The 19,564-nt window shown below is 48.8% G+C and overlaps 1 protein-coding gene across 2 annotated transcripts in view; it reads right to left on the bottom strand.

Annotated features, from left to right (window-relative positions):
* PNPLA2 (patatin like domain 2, triacylglycerol lipase) overlaps nt 1-14,601 on the bottom strand; it is a 51,944-nt gene extending 37,343 nt beyond the window's left edge. Inside the window, exon 1 of one of the 2 annotated variants that reach the window (XM_073347160.2) lies at nt 13,777-14,601. In XM_073347160.2, coding sequence (XP_073203261.2) covers nt 13,777-14,449 — 673 coding nt within the window. In that variant the 5' untranslated portion in view covers nt 14,450-14,601. The remainder of the gene's footprint in view (nt 1-13,776) is intronic. The other variant, XM_073347159.2, reaches the window with a different exon arrangement.
* Between the last annotated feature and the right edge of the window lie 4,963 nt (nt 14,602-19,564).

The following is a 19,564-nucleotide window of genomic DNA, read 5'->3' as shown; positions in this document are numbered from 1 at the left end:
ACCTTCCACCCCGCATACACAGCGCGGTAAGACACCGTCCCAGAGTCCATATGTAAGCACAGTTGTTTGAGTTCCATCTATGCAAGGCAGCTGGCAACTCTGCCAGAGTGCAAGGCAGGATATATTGGCCATGAAGGGCTAACAGGAATTCACTTGTGTTTTTTCAGCTAAACAGTACGCTGGAGAGAGCTAGTGGGAGCAGGCAGGTGAACTGTACAAGCTGCCATTCTTAGTTACATTTTACATCTAAAACCTTTATGTTAGAGTCCAAGGCATTGCACAATAGTAAGTCATGTGAACAGCGGTCTAACTCACTACTGCCTTTGTATCAGGCATTGAAATACTTGTCTATGCCAAGCCATGTATAAGGGGGTAGAGAAGAGCTTAGCTTAGACTGGCAGCCAGGATCATTCTGCTTTGTTGCTATTGGGATTAAAGCAGTTGATCCAGGCTGGATCATCTTTTCTTTCATCATAAGATAATTCCCTTATGTAAGTCTTAATACAGTGATCAGCAATGCAGCATTAGAGAGATGTTAGCATGGCAGAACAAAGCACAAAAGGGGGAGGTTTTAAAATAAGACTGACCCTCTCTACCCAGGAATCTAGCAAGACATACTGAAGAGCCAACTTCAGCCCTCTCTCTCTCCAGGCAACCCTCCAGAACTCAGTGGAACCGCTCTGATGGGAGGACAGAATGAAACCCACTAAGCACAAGGGACGATTCTGTTCTGACCCCCTGCTCCTGGGTTAAGGAGAGATCAGAACTTTCTGCCATGTGGCATCTATAGGAGATGAGATTGATCAGGAGCTGCATGCCAAGTAAACTGCAATGCTCATTTCTTTGAGGTCCCCACCCTGCAAATGCCAGAAGCAGGAAGACAGGAGACAAACACACACGCACGCACACACCCCCACCCAAACCCCCTCCAGGAGAGTTAAATGGCCTGAGTGTCTACTGCCTTGTACAGGCATAGATGACCACACACAGGGCAAAAATGGGGCCTTATTCTCTTGCAGTTCAAATCTGGAGCAACTCCACTAAAACCAATGGTGTTGAAACTAGTCCAATGTGCATCAGGTGCGGGTAAAATGCTACCACTCAAACTCACTAGTGAGTGACAACTGCTTCACCTAGGGTTAAGTGACTACCCAAGGCGGGAGGCAGTGAAGAATCAGGTGCTCAGCTGACAGGTCTGCAGGACAAGCCAAGATCAGCACAGCGAAAACTGCTGTCCTGGTACAAATGTGTCACACTGGGCGCACCTCCACTACAGGAGATATCGGCTACATGCTCTTGCCCCAAGGTATAGATGCAGTCGGGTTAGGACAGGGGAGTCTTGCTTTGGGAGAAAGAGCCCAACACACAAAAAGCTAAGGCCAGCTCCTCAATGGGGGTAAATCAGCAGAGCTGCATGGATTTACCCTGTAGCATTGGTGCAGCTGTTCGAGAAGCTGCAGTGAAATTAGACAGCCTTTCAGCCAGAACTCTGTACTTCCATTGCAAGGCAGGAGAGAGGCAAAGAAGCAGCAGTCAGTCTGTGCCCATTTTCAGGGGTAGAGGGTAGCACAGAGAAAAATCCACAGAGTACTTGACAGATTTCATGTAGCCTCAAAACCTGGGGGGGAGAGGGGAGCAGAACGACCATACATAGCACATCCCCACCCACACCCCTGCAGAGCTCACCAGGCCATCTGCCATGGAAAGCAGCAAGAACAAAAGGTAATTTCTGCCCTAGTCAGCTGATGAGAACCAGCCCTTATCACCTTGGTTTCTCCTGTCACTCACTCAGACTGGAGAAAGCCAGACTGCTTCTGTTGAGATCTGGGCCCTGTACTGACTGGGCCTGGGGGAGTTAATAGCCACTAGCCCATGGGGGATAAGCATGAACACAGGAGTCATGCTGGCTGTGTCAGATTACCAAGCGAGTTACTTTCCTTGCCATTCTTTCTCCAACCCCACCCGGGCCCACATGGTCAAAGTTTAAAATATATCTACTCCAGGGATTAGTGTCCTAACCCAAATCCCATTGAATGTAGAGAAAAAAAGATTCCCGTTCCCCAGATAGGAAAGATGGTCTTGTGCCTAAAGCACTGAACTAGGCCTGAGAAGCTTGTGTTTGATACCTACCTCTGCTACAGGCGCCTCTTGTGAGCTCATGCAAGTCGTTAATCTCACTGTGCCTCAATAAAAAGGGGCTAATAATACTTCCTGTGTCTGAATAGTCTCTTTAGGCTGTAATTTCTTTAGCACAGGGACTCCTCTCTTAATAGGTGCATGTACAGAAGTCTCCTTTTGCTAGAGCCTCCCACCCAAGATCAGCACCTACCACAATAAGAATAAGACTTCAAGAGCTTGCACCAATTCATGAAAAAACCAGGGCCCTTGAGGAGCAGTGTTAGGCTCCAAGCACATTCTGTGCACAAGAGATCAGCTTTTCCAGTTGGCACTATATGCCAGCCACCTTATGCTATGCCAAGCGCCTGTTATGGCCCCACTTGCTATGTCCTCTTTGCCCTTCCATCATGTGGGTATGTATTAAGAGCAACATTACACCAGCCAACTTTTCTCCAGCAGTATTAGGTCGACAGGGCAAATTGACAGCAACTAAGTCATAATGAGAAATTTTGCTCTGAGTCACCCTGGGAGGAGACCAGGGACACATTTAGCTTTGCAAGGAATCCCTTTCCATATGGGATTTACTTATGGGGGTGGGGAGGAAGGGCTGAAAGGTTAGCAGGTTCTCTTCGGGTTGTGATGCTACAATACCAGAAATGAAGGTAAGATTATCACCATGGCCCACAAGCAGCCAATTCTTGAGCACAAAAAATGACTGACATTTCTAACCAACTGAGATCTGAGTGTACTGGTCACAAAGCATAGCATGCAGCCCTGTTTAAAAGCTAACCCTCTGCTCCTCCTACAAAGCTGTTAAACAGGATAGAAGCCTGAGGAATCATGAGACAGCAGAGTTTAGCCTGAGACCTGCCAGGCAGAGCAGAGCCCTCATGGAGCTAAGAATGTGCCTGGAATTGGCTTCTCTGTACGTGCATGTATTTTAGGAGACTTAGGGCTTGTCAACAGGGCAGAGTAGCTGTCCCCCACACACTCTTATTTCAGAATGCATCCATACAGGGAATTATACTAAATTTAAATATAGTGGTTTAAAATTCACACCCTACCATATGCCAGCATAGCCTTCCTGTGTAGCCAAGCCCTAAGTAAGTTGCATCCAGGGACCCCACTAAGAGGTGAATTGGGGCAGGTCATGTTGGCCTTGCTTAAGGGCTCACCCAACCATTAAGATCTTTCATCAGTTTCTGTTCCTCTCAGCCACGATAACTGGCAGGGGAGAAAGTCTCCCAGATGCTGCAGCCTTCAAATCCTACCTCCAAACAGGGGTCTTCAAAAACGATGAGAGAGACTTTGTGGTATGAACCCATTTCCCCTTCACAGCAAGGAACAATAATCAAGGTTTCCCACTCAACCAGGAGTCTGGAAAATGGCTGCTCAAAACACATTCACCAGGGTTTTATACCCTGGTTACTTGCCAGACCGCAGCCATCACAACAGCTGCACCTGCACCAGCAGACAGAGAAAAGCCATTATTTGTACTGGTGCAGCTCATCCTGGTTTCATCACAGCAGGTATGGTCCACAGGGACGACACTAGGTGTTTGCTCTCGTAAACTGATTGGCCATGGCTGGAATCAAGGCAAAACTCCCAGCATGGACAAGGTCCAAGACTTAGGAAGGGAAAACCATGACTTGGAGAGAGATCTGCATCTGAATCCCTTAGCCATGTTGTGGGGAGACAGAGAGAAGTCATCCTTCTGTAATGATCCTCTGCATCAGGGAGGATGAGTGATGTAGCTGTAGACCTTGGGAGGTGGCCAGCAGGCTACAATGAGCTTCTAATTATAAAGCTCCTCAGATTGGCCGCCCAATACACTAGTCTGTAGCGAAGTCCCTACTCTTTCATTCATAGTCTGTCGGAATCATTCCTTTCAGAGCCCGAAGCTCCTGCAGTCTGATCACAGGTAGTTACAAAGCCACAGAAGGCTGCACCAGAAATGCAATGGCAATTTACTTCTGCACCGCACCCCTCTAGGCACTGATTAGACCAGACAAGTTACCTGCCCTAACTAATCCCTGCTGGGATCACCTCAACGTCTGGTTTGTTTAGGCATTTTAGTTGCAGATCACTTTCCACAGAAACGTGTTCCATGCGACCTCCACAGTACTGTGAACTGATGTCACAAGTTGTTGGCTGTGCCTGCAACCAGTCCTGAGCATGATCCAGACAGACCCCCTTTTGTTCTTCTGCCCAGGAAATCCGAGTGAGAATCTTCACGTTCATTTTTGTTGAGGTGCCTTGGCAGGGCAGGCCTCAGCATCACATGTAAGCTCTAATACAGTGGATTAATGCCTTCCTCCCAGGAGCCATCTTAGAAAGGTCACAGGACATTCTAATCACTTTGTGGCCTCTTGCAACAGGATCAAGTTTACCCACGAAAGCCACAGAGTAGTTAGTTTCCTCTTCCTCGTCTTTTTTGCTATCGGCCAACCCCTTTAATGTACTTGTTACTGCTTGACAAGCCAGGCAGCCTGACAAGAGTGCTACAGAGTGACCACTCCTAGATCTCCAGGATTCTGGGAGCTCTGAGGCTGCAGTCCAGCTCCCCTCCCTTCTGTGCTACCAAGCACACTTAGCAACTGAAGGAGTGAGGGAGACAAAAGGGTTGAACTGGGTAAGTTTAGAGGCTATGAAGAAAAGCCACCAGTGTGAGAGGATGCCAGCAGGCTCAGCATTCCGGTATCAGCTGTATTTTGCCTGGGGAGCAAGCACACACAATGCCACCCACTCTCTTTGCTCCATTCTTGTGAGCTGAAGGGGTGCTGAAACTCCAAAAGATAATGCTCTTTGACAGCAGGATTCTTGTCAGTTTCCAACCCCTGCCAGCTCATGAGAGCAGAGGGCCAGATACTCCACTGCTTTGCCACTTGCACGATCCCTTACAGCAGTATGGGGCATGTGCAATATGCAACTACATCAGAAGGCTTCACTCACTCATGCTGGTCAGGTCTCTTACACCCACTTTGCACGTGTATAAACGGCAGAAGAAGCAAGGCAGCAAGCAAAAGAGTCGGGCACAGATAGTCTGGGCTGAGTGGGGAGGGAGTGTGAGGCAAGAGTCCAACCACAATCATCTGCAAACCCAGTGCTTTGGAAGTTAATGTGGTTGAGTCACGCAATTTAGAGAAAATGATCCAATGGGCTACTGGACAAACAGACACACACACAGTTCACAAGCCTTAAGTTTGGTTTACCTAACACTTCTAGCTCTAGAGAAGCCAAGGGAGATTTCAGACTGAGAAGAGATTTCGGGGGAGAAAAAGGACTGATTCAGTCTGGAGGAGGTCAGTCTTGATATAATCCTTTGAAAGGCCAATGGAATAGAATTACCATTTCCCTTCAAATAAAATGCTAACCTGACATGCATTAACAGTCAAATGGCAAACAAAAAAGACTTTCCATATTATAAGCAGGCCTCACATGATCTTAAAAGGATTTCTCTAGAGATGAGCAAGTAATATGATCAATCATCATTGCTGTCAACTTTTTCCAGCTGGGAAGACTAGTGAGGGGGCAGCAAGTCAGGGACCTGTGGAACCACGGTGGGAGGGAAACTGTCAGTCTGCAAGCCAAGGACATTTGCCAGCTGACAGATTTGGTGCCTGTGTGGATGCACCATACCATCATGATTTAAGACTCAGGGCTTCACCTCTACTGATTCTGGAGTAGGTTATACTGATCGCTGGGGAAGAAAAAAAATATATATACATCAATGGAGTATTTTGCATGTAGATGCAAGGTGGTAGTTCTTCCAAACAAGGCCATAGTAGCTACTTAAAGTTTGAGGGGCCCCCCTTTCTTAAGTGTGTTTGTGAGGCACCACGCATAATTACAGATTTCCACACAAGTTCTTCCCAGGATCTTAAGAAGCTGTCCATATGCCACAACTACGCAATTTATACCTGGGGTAGGGAATCTCCTTTTCATGTGGAGACAGCTTCAGGCTGTCCCATTTCCTTCCCTCGTTCCATGATTGCACAGAAAGTCATAGACTATTGCCTCCCAATCTACACTTTGCTGGCCAGACTTCAGCTAATGAAAGATGGGGTCACTCCGACTTCAGGGGGTGGGGGGGCTTTGCCTAGGTCTATTAACAGGGGATTTGGTCCAACATTTTCCATACACAGTAATCTCTGCTGTCTGTTTATAAGCCATTGTGTGCACGCTATGAACAAACTCCCGAGGTGTCCTTTTTAGCAGGGGTTATTATTGTTCATTGACCTCAGTGAGCCTCAGCAGAAAGGAAAATGTGCTGCCCGCACAAAGGTCTCTGGTGTTGAGCAGTGGTCTTCCTTGGGGTCACATGACAGCTTATTGTGTTATCACCCGAGAGCATATACCTGAACATCAAATAGCCATTGCCTCGTCCCAGATCAAGGCTGGGACAAAAGGTCTTAACTATGACACCAATAAAACCTTGGTATAGCCTCTAACCTAAGGACACCCTCTTAAAGAATGTCATGAGCAAACAACATTATCCTGCTCATAAATCTGTGGCCTCCTCTATGTTGGCTCACAGCTGTGTGTGCAGGATTCTCATTACTGGTGAAGTCCTTACATGCTTTATGGCATTTGCTGATAGTGTCAGATTATTTATGCTTCAAGTGAATCATTGATAACATGTTTTTGTGGTAACCAGGTGTGTACAACAAAGCTGCCTCCTCCTTGAAAAAGTGGAGGATTTAGCAGAGCCAATCTGCATTCATTTATGCTACTCTACAGCAGAGAGCAATTGCATGTTACAGGAATACTAGAGATGGTTACAGGTCCATGGACATTATAGGTTACATAACCCAGAAAGGATGATCTGCTGGTCTAAGCATCAGGTTTAAAATGCCAAGGTTCTCTAGAGCCAAACGTTCAAAGTCCAGAAGAGTTGATATTGGCAGTCATCCCTCTAAGGCAGATCTATCAACAATGCAATTGGATTATTGGAGATGGTTATAGGTAACTCAAAGGATGGGGTCAGGAGAGATTTTACTGCACAGTAGAGAAGGTCCCCAGTTTAAATAGTCCATGGCACTAAGAACAGAGTTCTGTCCTAGAGTTCACATCCAAGTTTGCCCCATCTCACTTCCCCACTGTTTAAAAAACAGCTGCTTTCTCCTCTGACCCAGACATGGCTACATTTTAAAAGTGGTTCATGCTACCTACAGCTGTAATTTGCACATTGACATGCCTTGAAATTGTTTGCAACGCTACAAGTATTTAGCGATATCCAAGTTCGCATTAAGAGGGCTCTAATGTAGAATGTGCTCCACACCAAGTGCACAGGCATCGTACTGGTGTAGGACACTACCTTACGTACTTCAGATGTAGAGGATATGCTACCAATGCAGCTACCCTCTCAGAAGCATCCAAAATCCTCAATCCACTGTGATGCCCATGGAGGCATACCTATACCTAACAATAGCTAGGTGAGGGTCCATTCGGGATTTATTAAAACCTCTTGTTCACCTATATTATTTCTAAATAAGAGCCCACATAGAGTGCATATACACAACTGTGTTCCTTCCACTATCACCCTTGTCTTTGCTCTGTGTTTCTCACTCACCTGTGGCATCTTGCCCCTGTTTAAACTAACAGTTCTTTGGTCAGGCACTCTGTTCCATGTTTGTACAGCCTCTACCACAATGAGGCCCTGATCTTGACTGGTGCTCAACCATAATACAAATAAATTGCTCCTAATTCAGGGATGTTGGAGAATTAACCCAGTGACAAGTTGGAGGCAATCAGAGACCATGATAGTTGCATGCTGCAGGGACCAAGTGCAGACTGGGAAGATGCTGCTACTAACAGAAGCCTGACTGTAGGGGCCTTGGGGCTTTGACTCAAAGCCCCGTGAAGCTAGCAGAAGGAGTCTTTCCACTGACTTGGATCAGGACTTTTGAGACAGAATGAAATCAGGCAGAATGCGCTAACATACAAGAGAACCTCACCCCTGCCCAGACAGCATTTGACATGGCATGATGAGGTCCAGTTGAGTTCAGAGGCAAGGTACATATGCACCATAGCCTCAGTCATATCTGCAGGCAAACAGGGCTTCTCCAAAGTGCCCCTCTGCTTGTCATCAATCAATAGAAACATAAAGATACTTTAGTGTTCTAATTTGATGATCAGAGGGCACCACAGGGCAGCTGCCACAATTGCATTAGAACCCTGAGCAACCAGTATCCTGCAGCACCTGCTACCACCCAGCTTCCAACATGTGTCATGCAGCCACTGATAGCTTTTCCTGGAACAAGCTGTTTTGCTGACAAGTGCAGGAGTCTGCAACCTTTGTGTCCTCTCCCATTAGTGATTCAGTCCATGCACTCCAAGCCTAACCTTGGAACTACAGTCTAGGGTTCAGAGTCAAGTGTTTACGACAGGGATGAGGTGCAGGGACTGTTGGACGTGCCCAGCTGGGCACCAAGGCCACTTTTACCTTCAGTGGCAAACCAGAGTCAGCCATTTTGCGTTCTGTTGACTCGTCTGCTCTCCCATTAACGGAAATGACAGGTGCCAGCTACCTACAGAGCACCACACACAGCTACAGAAATAGACTGGACACACCAAGTTCAGATCAGATTTCAAACCATCCTACAGAACACAGAAGGGTTTGGATCTAGGTACTGAATCCTCTGCAGACAAATCAACTTGGCTTCATTGACTTCAATGGAGTTGTGTTGATTCACACCAGCTCAGGATCTGGTTTTAGGCTGGTCTCTCCTCAGTACTTATCCCCCAACACCCCCCAGGATATAGGCAAATAAATATTATTAATCCTAGTTTATAGGAGTCCCTGATTGTGGATTCTTTGGGGGCAGGGACTGTGTGCCTAGACAGCACCTGGCATACTATAGGTGTTACCTGAATACAAACAGGAATAGCGGTAGACGGGATAAGTTACTTGCTTGAGGCTACAAAGGGAATCTGTGTCAGAGCGAAAAGCAGTACTCAGGAGTTCCTGGCACCCAGTTTCTTGTTTACAAGAGTTTTCCTTGCAGATCAGGGTGGCAATGGGATTCTCTGAGTAGAAATGAAGGCTATGTCTACCCTACAGCCTATGTCAGCATAACGTATGTTGCTTAGGGGTGTGAATAAGCCACTCCCGAGTGACGTAAGTTACACCAACATTAAGTGCTTGTGCACAGCGCTACGTCAGCAGGAGAGCTTCTCCAGCTGACATAGCTTCTGCCACTTTGGGGGGGGGGGGAGGGGGCAGAGTTTATGCCCATGGGAGAGCTCTCTCCCGTCAGCACAGAGCATCTTCCCCTCATGCACTGCAGCGGCAGGGCTGTATCGGCACAACTGTGCCGCTGTACGTCTAGACATGACCTAGTTGTTCTGTCATTGACCAAAGTTCAATGGTGGACAGAGAAGCAGCTGCATCAGGCGAGTCCCTGGCAGCGGCAGCTCTCTCTAGACCGAATCCTCCATGGGAAGTGATAGATTAAAGAAGTCCTACCCCCTCCACCAGAGCAACTGGCACAAGGAGCAAGGCTACAGTCTCAGACTGCAGTATGGGTAGCCCATATACTCCCCACCCATGGTACATTCTGGCAAATTCCCTGCAAATAAGTGTTTGAGGTCCCATAGGGCGCAGTTACATCTAGACTGGTTGTCACTGTAGAAGTAGTCATGTTGGGGGAAAAGCCAGTTACAGTCTATAGCAGTGCTTCTCAACCAGGGGTACAAAGTCAGTACAAACTAAAACTTCATGAGACAATGACTTGTTTATACTGCTCTATACACTGAGCTGTAAGTACAATATTTATATTCCAATTGATTTTATAATTCTATGGTAAAAATGAGAAAGTCAGCCATATTTCAGTCATAGTGTGCTGGGACACTTTTGTATTTTTGTGTCTGATTTTGTAAGCAAGTAGTTTAAGTGAAGTGTAACTTCGGGCTATGCAAAACAAATCAGACTCCTGAAAGGGTACAGTAGTCTGGAAACGTTGAGAGCCACTGGCCTATAAGTCCCTGATGTAGGTAAAATATGGTTTGGTCTTGCCACACAAGTTGGCCTGATCCATTGCATGCAGGCCCCCCACTCCAAAACCACAGCAGGTTCCACAGAACAGACAGAACTTTTAGAGAGGCCTAACTTCCGGGGATCAAGGGAGAGGAACACCAAGTGGCAAGTATAACCACTTGTTATTGTACCCAAGCGTAGAGTGTGATTATATCCTAGTATAAAGAGGCAGATACTCGTGAGTCATTGTTAACCCCTTCACCTCTGAATTCTTTGCACCCATACACAAAACATGCCTCAGTGTGTGTATACGTGCACACACTCTCCTCAGTTTAGTTACATAGAACATTTTAAAATCCATTATATTGCTGCATGTTGGACATGGTGGCATTTCTTAGCTATACAGGTCTGGCAATCCAGTCCACCAAGTGACTACAGTTTCCTGGACATTTCATCATGATAAATGAAAGGGGGGGGAGAATTGGTCCCTTTTATGGACACCCAGCCAGCCAGCTATAAGTCCCTCTTGGTGGCTGTTCTCTGCTTGCTTTACCTGTAAAGGATTAAAAAAGTCCCCCAGGTAAACGAAAGGGAATGGGCACCTGACCAAAAGAGACAATGGGAAGGACAGAACTTTTTAAAATGGGGTGGGGGGGGGAGAGAAAAGAAAACTTCCTCTTTGTGTCTGTTTTTCTCCGGAAAAGACAGGAACAGGAAGCAGTTATGCTATGAGAAGCTTTAAGGCAGGTATGATCATAAATCATCAGATCCTAGAACTACTTATTTGTAACTCCCAAATGTGTAAGTAGATCAGGAATGTTTACAAAGATGGGATTAGGGTTATTACTGTTTATTTCTTATGGCTAATGGACTCCTCTGAGCTAACCCCAGATGCTTTGGTATGCTTGTAACCTTTAAGCTGAACCCCCAAGAAAGCTATTTTGGGTGCTTAATTTTTGTAATTGCTCTTTTAAAAATCTAGCAAAAGCCTAAGTTCCAAATGTATTTTCTTTTCTTTGGTTTTTTTTTTTTTTTTTTTTAAAAAACAGGATTGTATTTTTGGTGTCCTAAAAGGTTTATGCATACGTTGTTTAATTACCTGGCAGCAACAGCTGATTTCTTTTGTTTCTTAGCTCTTCCCTGAAGGGGGGAGGGAGGGAGGGTGAAAGGGCTTGAGAGTAACCAACAGGAAGGAATTCCCAAGTGCGTCTTCTTGAGTTCCAAAAGGGGTTTTGTTTGGGTGCTGGCAGTGTTTACCAAGCCAAGGTCAGAGAGAAGCTGTAACCTTGGGAGTTTACTACAAGCTTGGAGTGGCAAGTATTAATTTTAAAATCCTTGCGGGCCCCCACCCTCTGCACTTGAAGTGCCAGAGTGGGGAATCAGCCTTGACAGCATCACTGAACTCTTTGTATTATAGGGTCTCGTAAGCAGCTCAGGAATGAAAAAGAGCAGGTTTAGAAAGGTGATTGCCCCTTGTCCCCCTTATTTTCAGCCTCTCTATTTAAAGAGCTTTCCTAGTTTCTTGGAGACACAGATGATCAGCGTGGGTAGCCAAACTCATAAGCACATTATATGCTGTCCCTACTTTTTCCTCCAGTCACTTTTCTGCTTCCAGTACAAAGCCATTAAGAACTCATCTGCTCTATGTTTCCGTCCCCACACGGTGGTAAGAGTGACAACGAGCAAGGAGTAGGTTTCTTTTAACTACACTGAAGTTACAGAACTTCATCAAAAGCTGAATCTTTGCTTAGCTTGCGCCATTGTGGTCCAACAATGATGCAGGTTTAAAAAAAAAAAAAGTCATGCTTAATTTCCTATATTAATTGGTTTTGATCAATCTGCATCACAACCATAATGCTAGTCCAGTATCACGAATGCACAGCAGTTCCCACCTAGCATGGTAATGTTATAACAAAAGTACCTTTTTAGAACAAAGTTCCACATTTTATCAATGCATTACAATGTACAAAACAGTTCACATTGCAAGACATGCTCTAAAGCAGGAGTGGGAAAACTATGGCCCATGGGCTGCATCTGGCCCTCAAGCTCCTGCTGAGGAGCAGAGTCTGGGGCTTTCCCCACTCTGGTGCTCCAGCTGGGGAACAGGGTCGGGGGCTGCTCCATGCGGCTCCCGGAAGCAGCAGCAGGGCCTCACTCTGGCTCTTAAGTGTAGGGGCACCCAGGGGGCTCCACTCTGCATGATGCCCCCACCCCAAGCGCTGCCCCCACAGCTCCCATTGGCCGGGAACTGCAGCCAATGGGAGCTACAGGGGCGGTGCCTGCAGACGAGGCAGTGTGCAGAGCCACCTGGCCTAGCCGGAGAAGGGATATGCCGCTGCTTCCAGGAACCACTCGAGGTAAGCGCAACCCAGAGCCTGCACCCCCAAGCCTCTCCCCACACCCCAACCCTCTGCCCCAGCCCTGATCCCCCTCCCACTGAACCCCTCGGTCCCAACCTGCACACCCTCCTGCACCCCAAACCCCTCATCCCCACCCCAGAGCCTGCCACCCTAGCCAGAGCCCTCACCCACCCCAGCCTGGAGCCCCCTCCTGCACCCTGAGCTCCTCATTTCTGGCCCCACCCCAGAGCCCACACCCCCAACCAGAGCCCTCCACCCCCAATTTTGTGAGCATTCATGGCCCGCCATACAATTTTTATTCCCAGATGTGCCCTCAGGCCAAAAAGTTTGCCCACCCCTGCTCTAAAGGTCCCCCGCAATCAACTACACTATAAATCAACATCCACTACGGGCCCACTGTACTCATTAGGCATCCTTTTATAAGTTTTCATGGGCTATATCAGGCTCATAGTGATCACTTACACAGAAGCTGGTCTCTGAAAAACCAGCTTCTCTGAAGTCTAGCCACATATACCCATCCATAAACAACAAGACTAATCTGGGTTGTTTTCACTTGCCATTTCAGATCAAAGGTCCCTCTTTGGTTTTAGTCTGTGCTCAGTGTTCCTGCATGGTCTTGTATAACAAACAAACAAACCTGAAAGGATATTTTGGAGGGAGAAGAGAGAAGTAGTAGTTCCCTGAAGGTGGATAAGATACATATAATTTAAGAAAAAGAGATCCCATGCTGGCACTCTTCTAGAATAGTGTCACTTTTATTCCAGACTAGTGTCCACAGGTGGAGCTGTTCCCAAATAGCTTATTCCACAACAGTTATGCTGCTCAGTTTCCCCATGAAGACCAGCCATAAGAGACAGTCAGTCCCCGATTCAAAGAGCTTCTACATTAAAACAAACAAAACAAAACACTGCTTATGTGCAGCTCAGAATTTACCAGCAGAAGGGATCACCTGGGGGCAAAACAGTTTGCCTAGTGGAGTGTATTTTTTGTTCTGGTGAACAGAGAGGATCCCTTATCGGCCTTCCCTTGTCCAGTGGATCTCAAACTTTTCCATCCCATGGCCCGCCTCCCATCTAGCCAGGATCTAGGGCAGGATCATGAACGCCCCCCTCCCCCCCCCCACACACCTGTTTATGACACACACGCGCGTGCGAGCCACAACCCCAGGTTGACACCCACACACACACCCCCACACACCCCAGCCCTACTTGACATGGGCTGGGAAGGCATAAGGCCGGGTCTGCCCTGCACTAGCAGCGGGGACAGGCTCTTTGATTTCCCACCGCCGCCGCCCACCCCGAAGCTATTTGAACTCCTCACCCAAGCAGGCTCCCGTGACCAGGGCCGTGGCCGTCAGGGCCCCGGCGGAGGCTCCGTAGATCGTCTTGGCGTTGGCTACCAGGAAGGGGGCATGCTCCCGGAGGCAGCTGGCCACCCCGATGTGGTACACCCCCAGGAAGCCGCAGCCCGCGAAGGAGATACTCCAGGGGGAGTCCAGGGGGAACATCGCCCCCCCCCGCCTGGCGGCGCCTCTGGCAGGAGAGAGATGGGGGGCAGCCGAGGCTCGCCGAGCCCCCGGCGGACCGACGCCCCGCCTGGGCGACGCGAGCGGAGGACCGGAGCGGGGCACCAGCGAGGTAAGGGCAGGAGAAGCTGCGGCGCCCCGGATCCGCGTGCGTCGCTCTTCCCGCTCACATTCTCCGGGGCTCTGCCGGCCCTGGCCCGGGATAAAGGGGAATGGATACGCGGCGGCGGCGCCTCCCTTCCTGCTCTGCCCGCTGCCAGCGCCTGATGAGCGGCAGGGAAGGGAGGGCAGGGGGGCAGCGTTATATCGGCGGCGGGCCTGCCCGGGGAGGGGCTCCGGTTTGTCAGCCGTGGGGTCGGAGCAGCCAATCCCACGCCCCATGCCAGGGGCCGGGGGGAGGAGACTCCTGCACCGGCTAATGGCAGCGGGGGGGCGAGCCTCTACCGCCCGCCCGGCGGGTGGGGCCATGCAAAGCCGGGGGTGGCATTGGGAGAGGACATCCCGCTCGGCGCCGGCGCCGGCAGCCGCTGCCGGGCCCCGTGCTAAAGGGGCAGCCCGCAAGGGCGCACAGCTGGGGAGCGCGCAGCTGGAAGGCACATGCGGCTCGCTGGGGTGCGCTCCGCAGTTGTGGGGCTGCCGGCTGCGGTAGCGTTCGGCCCAGACCGATGACAAGAGATCCCCTCGCTGGCCAGAGGAAGTCTGGCTAGGCACCCTAATGACTCTCTGTGTGTGTGTGTGGCGTGGCTTGTGTGTATTGTGATGACGCGTGTGTGTTTTGAGGACTGTGTGATGGGTTGCGTGTGAAGGGGGTGGAGGGCGTTGGCCTGGTGCGCATGTGTTTTTGTGGGGTGGAGAGTTCTGGAGGGGTGGGGCGGTTGTGGCATGTTGTGTGTGTATTCTAGGGTGGTTTGTGTATGTGGGAATAGTAGTTTTTGGAGTGTGTGTGTGTGTGGGGGGGGGGGTGTTGTGGGCATACAAGGTTTTGGAGTGGGGGGGGTGTATCGTGGGGTGGGAGTACAGGATAGTGCAGTGAGGTGTGTACATTGTGGGGTGGTTTGTTTTTGTGTGTGTTGCTGAAGAACAAAGAAAAATATATATTTTAGTGTATTGTTGCTTTTGCTCTCTGCAGCTGGCCTACCCCAGCTGTTTACCCCAGCCCGCATTTTCCTGCACATCATCAGTGAGATGACCACACATGAAAACATACATATCACCCTCTACAAGGAGGATCCCAGTCCTTGGTGTGACTAATCTCTACATCAACTGGAGGGGCTATGGGGAGAAGGAAAAGCCTTGGCTGCAGGAGCACAGGTACCAGCTGGAGGCAGAAATGGGGAGAAAAGCCCAAGACTCCATATTCCACTTCAGGGACTAACAGAGCGGGAAGGGGCTCTGCACAGCACCCTGCAGCACAGGAGGATTGCGGAAGCTTGAACTTCCCTATTCATCCATGGAAATGACACATCAGCTGTGGGAGGCATGAACCACCCTGTTCATCTCTATGGGTGCTCTCCCCCATCTCCCATGAGCCTATGCCCTGTTGCAGAATACTAGTTTTCAAAGCTGCCACCTCACTCCCCTCCCTGTGGATTTTAGAGTAATTTGAATATTAAAATGAGGTCCTTAGTGGGGTGGGGGGCTGTATCTGAGGAACCCTTTGACCAAATTACCCCAAATTTGCACCAGGAGGTATACCCTGGCTCCTATTGTGCTGTACCAACATTCAAGATAATTGTCCTATGCACATGGATGTTTGAGCATTTTGAAAATTAAAACTGCTCATTTTGTGGGTGGCCATATATTGGGATCCCGCTTCCAATAGCCCCAGATTTTTACCACAAGTCCCAGACTCTCTTGCAACATGCCAGTATATCTGTGCACATGGACTCTAGAGCATTCTGATAATTAGGAGCATCTCCTATTGGTGGGCTGCATCTCAAGAAACGTTTGATCAAATGGTGCTGAATTTGCTTCCCAAACACTGCTGAGCTCCTTTTGTGCATCTGGCAGCCCTCTACATCACTCAGCTACCAAATCCCATCTCTCCCTGGGCCCTCCCTGTCCCTGGTAAGATTGGAGGAGCCATGGCATTGCACATAAGAGCTGGGGGCATCAAGATGGAGGAGAGAGGAGATCCAGAGTTCCTACCCCAGACCTGAGCCTTGTATGGGGAAGGGGATCTGCACATCTACCTGCAGGTTTGGAAGCAGAAGTGTGAAATGGCACCATTCATCTCAAAGGTTGTTCTCAGTTAAAAGAGTACTCTTCATGGCACTGAATGGAGCTATGTGAACTGCCCTTGTGGAGGTGCGGGGGATTTTATGCCCATGGGAGAGCTCTCTCCCGCCAGCACAGAGCATCTTCCCCTCACGCACTGCAGCGGCAGGGCTGTATCAGCACAACTGTGCCGCTGTACGTCTAGACATGGCCTAGTTGTTCTGCCACTGAACAAAGTTTTTGGCTGACAAAGAAGCAGCTGCATCAAGCGAGTCCCTGGCAGTGGCAGCTCTCTCTAGACTGATTCCTCCATTCATTTTAACGGATGTTCTCATCCCTGTCTCCCTACCTTCTGGTCTGCTGATGTCTGCACGTGGATTGATTCCGGAATAGATATTGCACTTTGAGTTCGTACCTTACTTTAATTCAAATTAGTGTCCCCAGTGTAGACAAGTCCTAAGTGCCTGTCCCACACACTGAGCATGCCTGTTCTTCATATTCCCTCACCCCTCTCCGCAGTGCTGTGTCCCTCGTGTGTGCATCCAGCAGACCTGTTCCAGGGGCCAGCAAACTTCTAGCCCATCATGCTGAAAGCTATCTGGTAGGAGCTCTACCAGTAGAGAACTGATTCATCCTGGCTGGGATTCTTGCACCAGCCTGCTGATGTCATTTTTATGTGGCACCTAGTCTCTCCCAGATCAGCCCAGCCCCACACATCATACCAGGCTTCATACTCCACATACTATGCTGCCCAATTGAGCCCAGGGCAGGACTTTCACAGACAGGTAGATGGAATTGAGGGTACAGTTGTGGGGAGCTGATCTCCCTCAAAATAATGAACAACACTTGCACTTCCAAGGAGAGCCCCATTGTGGCCCGTCTCCAAGCAAAGGCAGATTGTGCACAGCATGCAAATCTCCCAAGGAACAGAATCAGACTCATGGTTCTTGGGTACAAAGAGCTGTGACTGTTCCCCATAGCTTCCATGTAGTTTGCGGCTCTGCTCAGAAATGCTGTGTAAGCAGAGGTGGTAATGCCTGTATTGCTTCCTCAGAGGGTCAGCGGGTGCTGGACACTAGCTGACAGAAAATTGGGGTGGATGAGTACAATAGTCTGAGCCCCATGTACAGAATAAGACATAACTGTAAAATGTGGATGTGATTTTTGGGGAGTGTCTCAGGACCCCCTTGCTCCAATGACCCCAAATATGGACCCTAGGATGAATTGTATTGAGGCGCAGCACAGGTCAAGGCAATCTGAGTCAGCATGTGGCGTTTAGAGCACATAGTCAAATCAGCTGTTAAACCGTAAGCCATTCTCTGCTATGGTGGAGCTACTGCCCCATTATAATAGAAACTACGAGCCTGATGCCAAGTGCCCACAACCGTCGCCGAAGTCAATGTGCGCTGTGGGAGTCCAGAACTCACAGGATCAGGACCCGAAGGAAAGCACTAGTGGGAACATTTTGAGGAAAAAATGGGGGAGCAAGGAAAATTCACAAAAAATGTTTGCTGAAAAGATTTTCCATTTCCCCGCCAGTCAGCAAAGCCAGAAACTGTGCTGGAAACGCCAGGATATATGGAACTGACAGAAGCACAAGCATGAGATCCAGGCCTATGACCCTTACTCTGGTCACCCCCCACACCAATAGAGGGGGTTGGTGGACTAAGGAATGCAAGATCAGCATCATGCTGCCAGTAGGGAGCATGTAATTACACAGCAATTCTTCCCAATTTCCTATAATTAGCTGGATGGACAAGGCAGCGGTTGCGCCTCGAAGGGGTGGTCGTGCTCTTATAATAGCAGATTTCTTGAAAGTAATCCAGACACAGGCTCCAGTTCAGTGCTGTAACCTGCCTTCCTCAGGGACTCCGCTTCTCGGAGGTCGCTGATCCAGAGGGATACCACAGGGAGGTTCTTGGGCTTCCCTATAATGCAATGCTTCATTTTCCTGGGAAGAAGGCAGTGCCAACAAACTTGGACGAGAGAGGATTATCTCCTTCAGTGGAAGAGAATGCAAAGTGCAGGACGCAGGGGGATCAGTGTGTCCATGTTCTTCATTTTTTGTGGGAGGGCAGGGAGTGATGGGTAATACAGCAGTGAGTCATCTCTGGGACAACATGTTTTGGGCCTGACCCAAAGCCAGACAAAGTCAGTAGAAAGACTGCCATTGACTCCCGTGGTCATTGGATCAGCTGCCTTTATCAGATTGTCCCATGGACGGCATGACAAAATACTGTCTCCTCACTACGTCAGCACACAGGCCCAGAAAGATCCTGGAATGAGTAAGCCATAATTATGGCCCGCAGGTGAAATGGCACAACAATGTGACAATGAGAAACGCTGACGGGAGACCAAAATTAACACTACAGGAAACAGAAAAGACTCCCAGCCCTAAACTGTGCTTGTTTAGATCACTTGTGTAACTGCATTATTGAGAGAGGCATTAAAGGAGACTGAAAAAAAATCAGAACAGCTGCAAATTAAGCACCAATAAAGTCAGGTTAGTAACACTTGCAGTGAGGGAATCCAGTACCCTAATTGCCATTGACTTCAATGGTCTCAAAATCAAGAAAAAAACCAAAACACTGATATGCATGTAACTGGTGACATGTTCCCATTTAGACAAGGCCTAAAAGTTGGCCTGTGCCCTGATGAGCTCACAGACAAGGCTGATGAAAACCTCGTCTACACAAGAGAATTTTCCATTTATCCCAGTATAACTGTCCATGTGGACGCTCTTATTCTAGAGTCAGAGTGGCTTTTTTTGGTTTAGCTTAACCCCCTTCCTAAGCCACATAAGCTAACCCAAAAGACATATACCATAACAAGAACAGCTACATAGGGATTATACAAGTTGCAGCAGGAAGCTACACAGCTTGGCTTCAGGTCCATCGGCTGCCTCAGTTTCCCTCACTCCAGGCATCCACTGGCATCCAACACTTCAGGTGCTGGGCACTAGTCAGACTGTCATCCTCCCTTGGTCACAAGGCTCACCACATCACCTCACTGACAAATGACAGATGACAAAACAGTTTTTCCATCCTCCTCACGTGCAACACCAGTATGGGAGCACCCACATCCACTCTCTACTACAGGTTCCCGATCCTGGGAACACTTCATAACAGGGCTATCTAGCCTCCCTCTGATAACCTCATTGTGGGGCTCTGATTTCCCAGGACCGCTTCCTGGATTCACTCTCCTCCCACTCTTTACAGAGCACTAAATCCAACTTCCTCTGATCTCCCAGTTCTACTGCTGTTTGCAATTCCTCCCTGCTCATGCCCCACAGGCTGTTCACTCCTGGTTTAGTCACAGGACCTTTGTCACGTGAGTTCAGCACTTAGCGCCTTCATCTGGGGAGGA

This window comes from Lepidochelys kempii, chromosome 6 (assembly GCF_965140285.1).
Source record: "Lepidochelys kempii isolate rLepKem1 chromosome 6, rLepKem1.hap1, whole genome shotgun sequence".
NCBI lineage: Eukaryota > Metazoa > Chordata > Testudines > Cheloniidae > Lepidochelys > Lepidochelys kempii.
The sequence above is the reverse complement of the archived record's forward strand: the minus strand, read 5'-3'. Positions and strand labels throughout refer to the sequence as shown.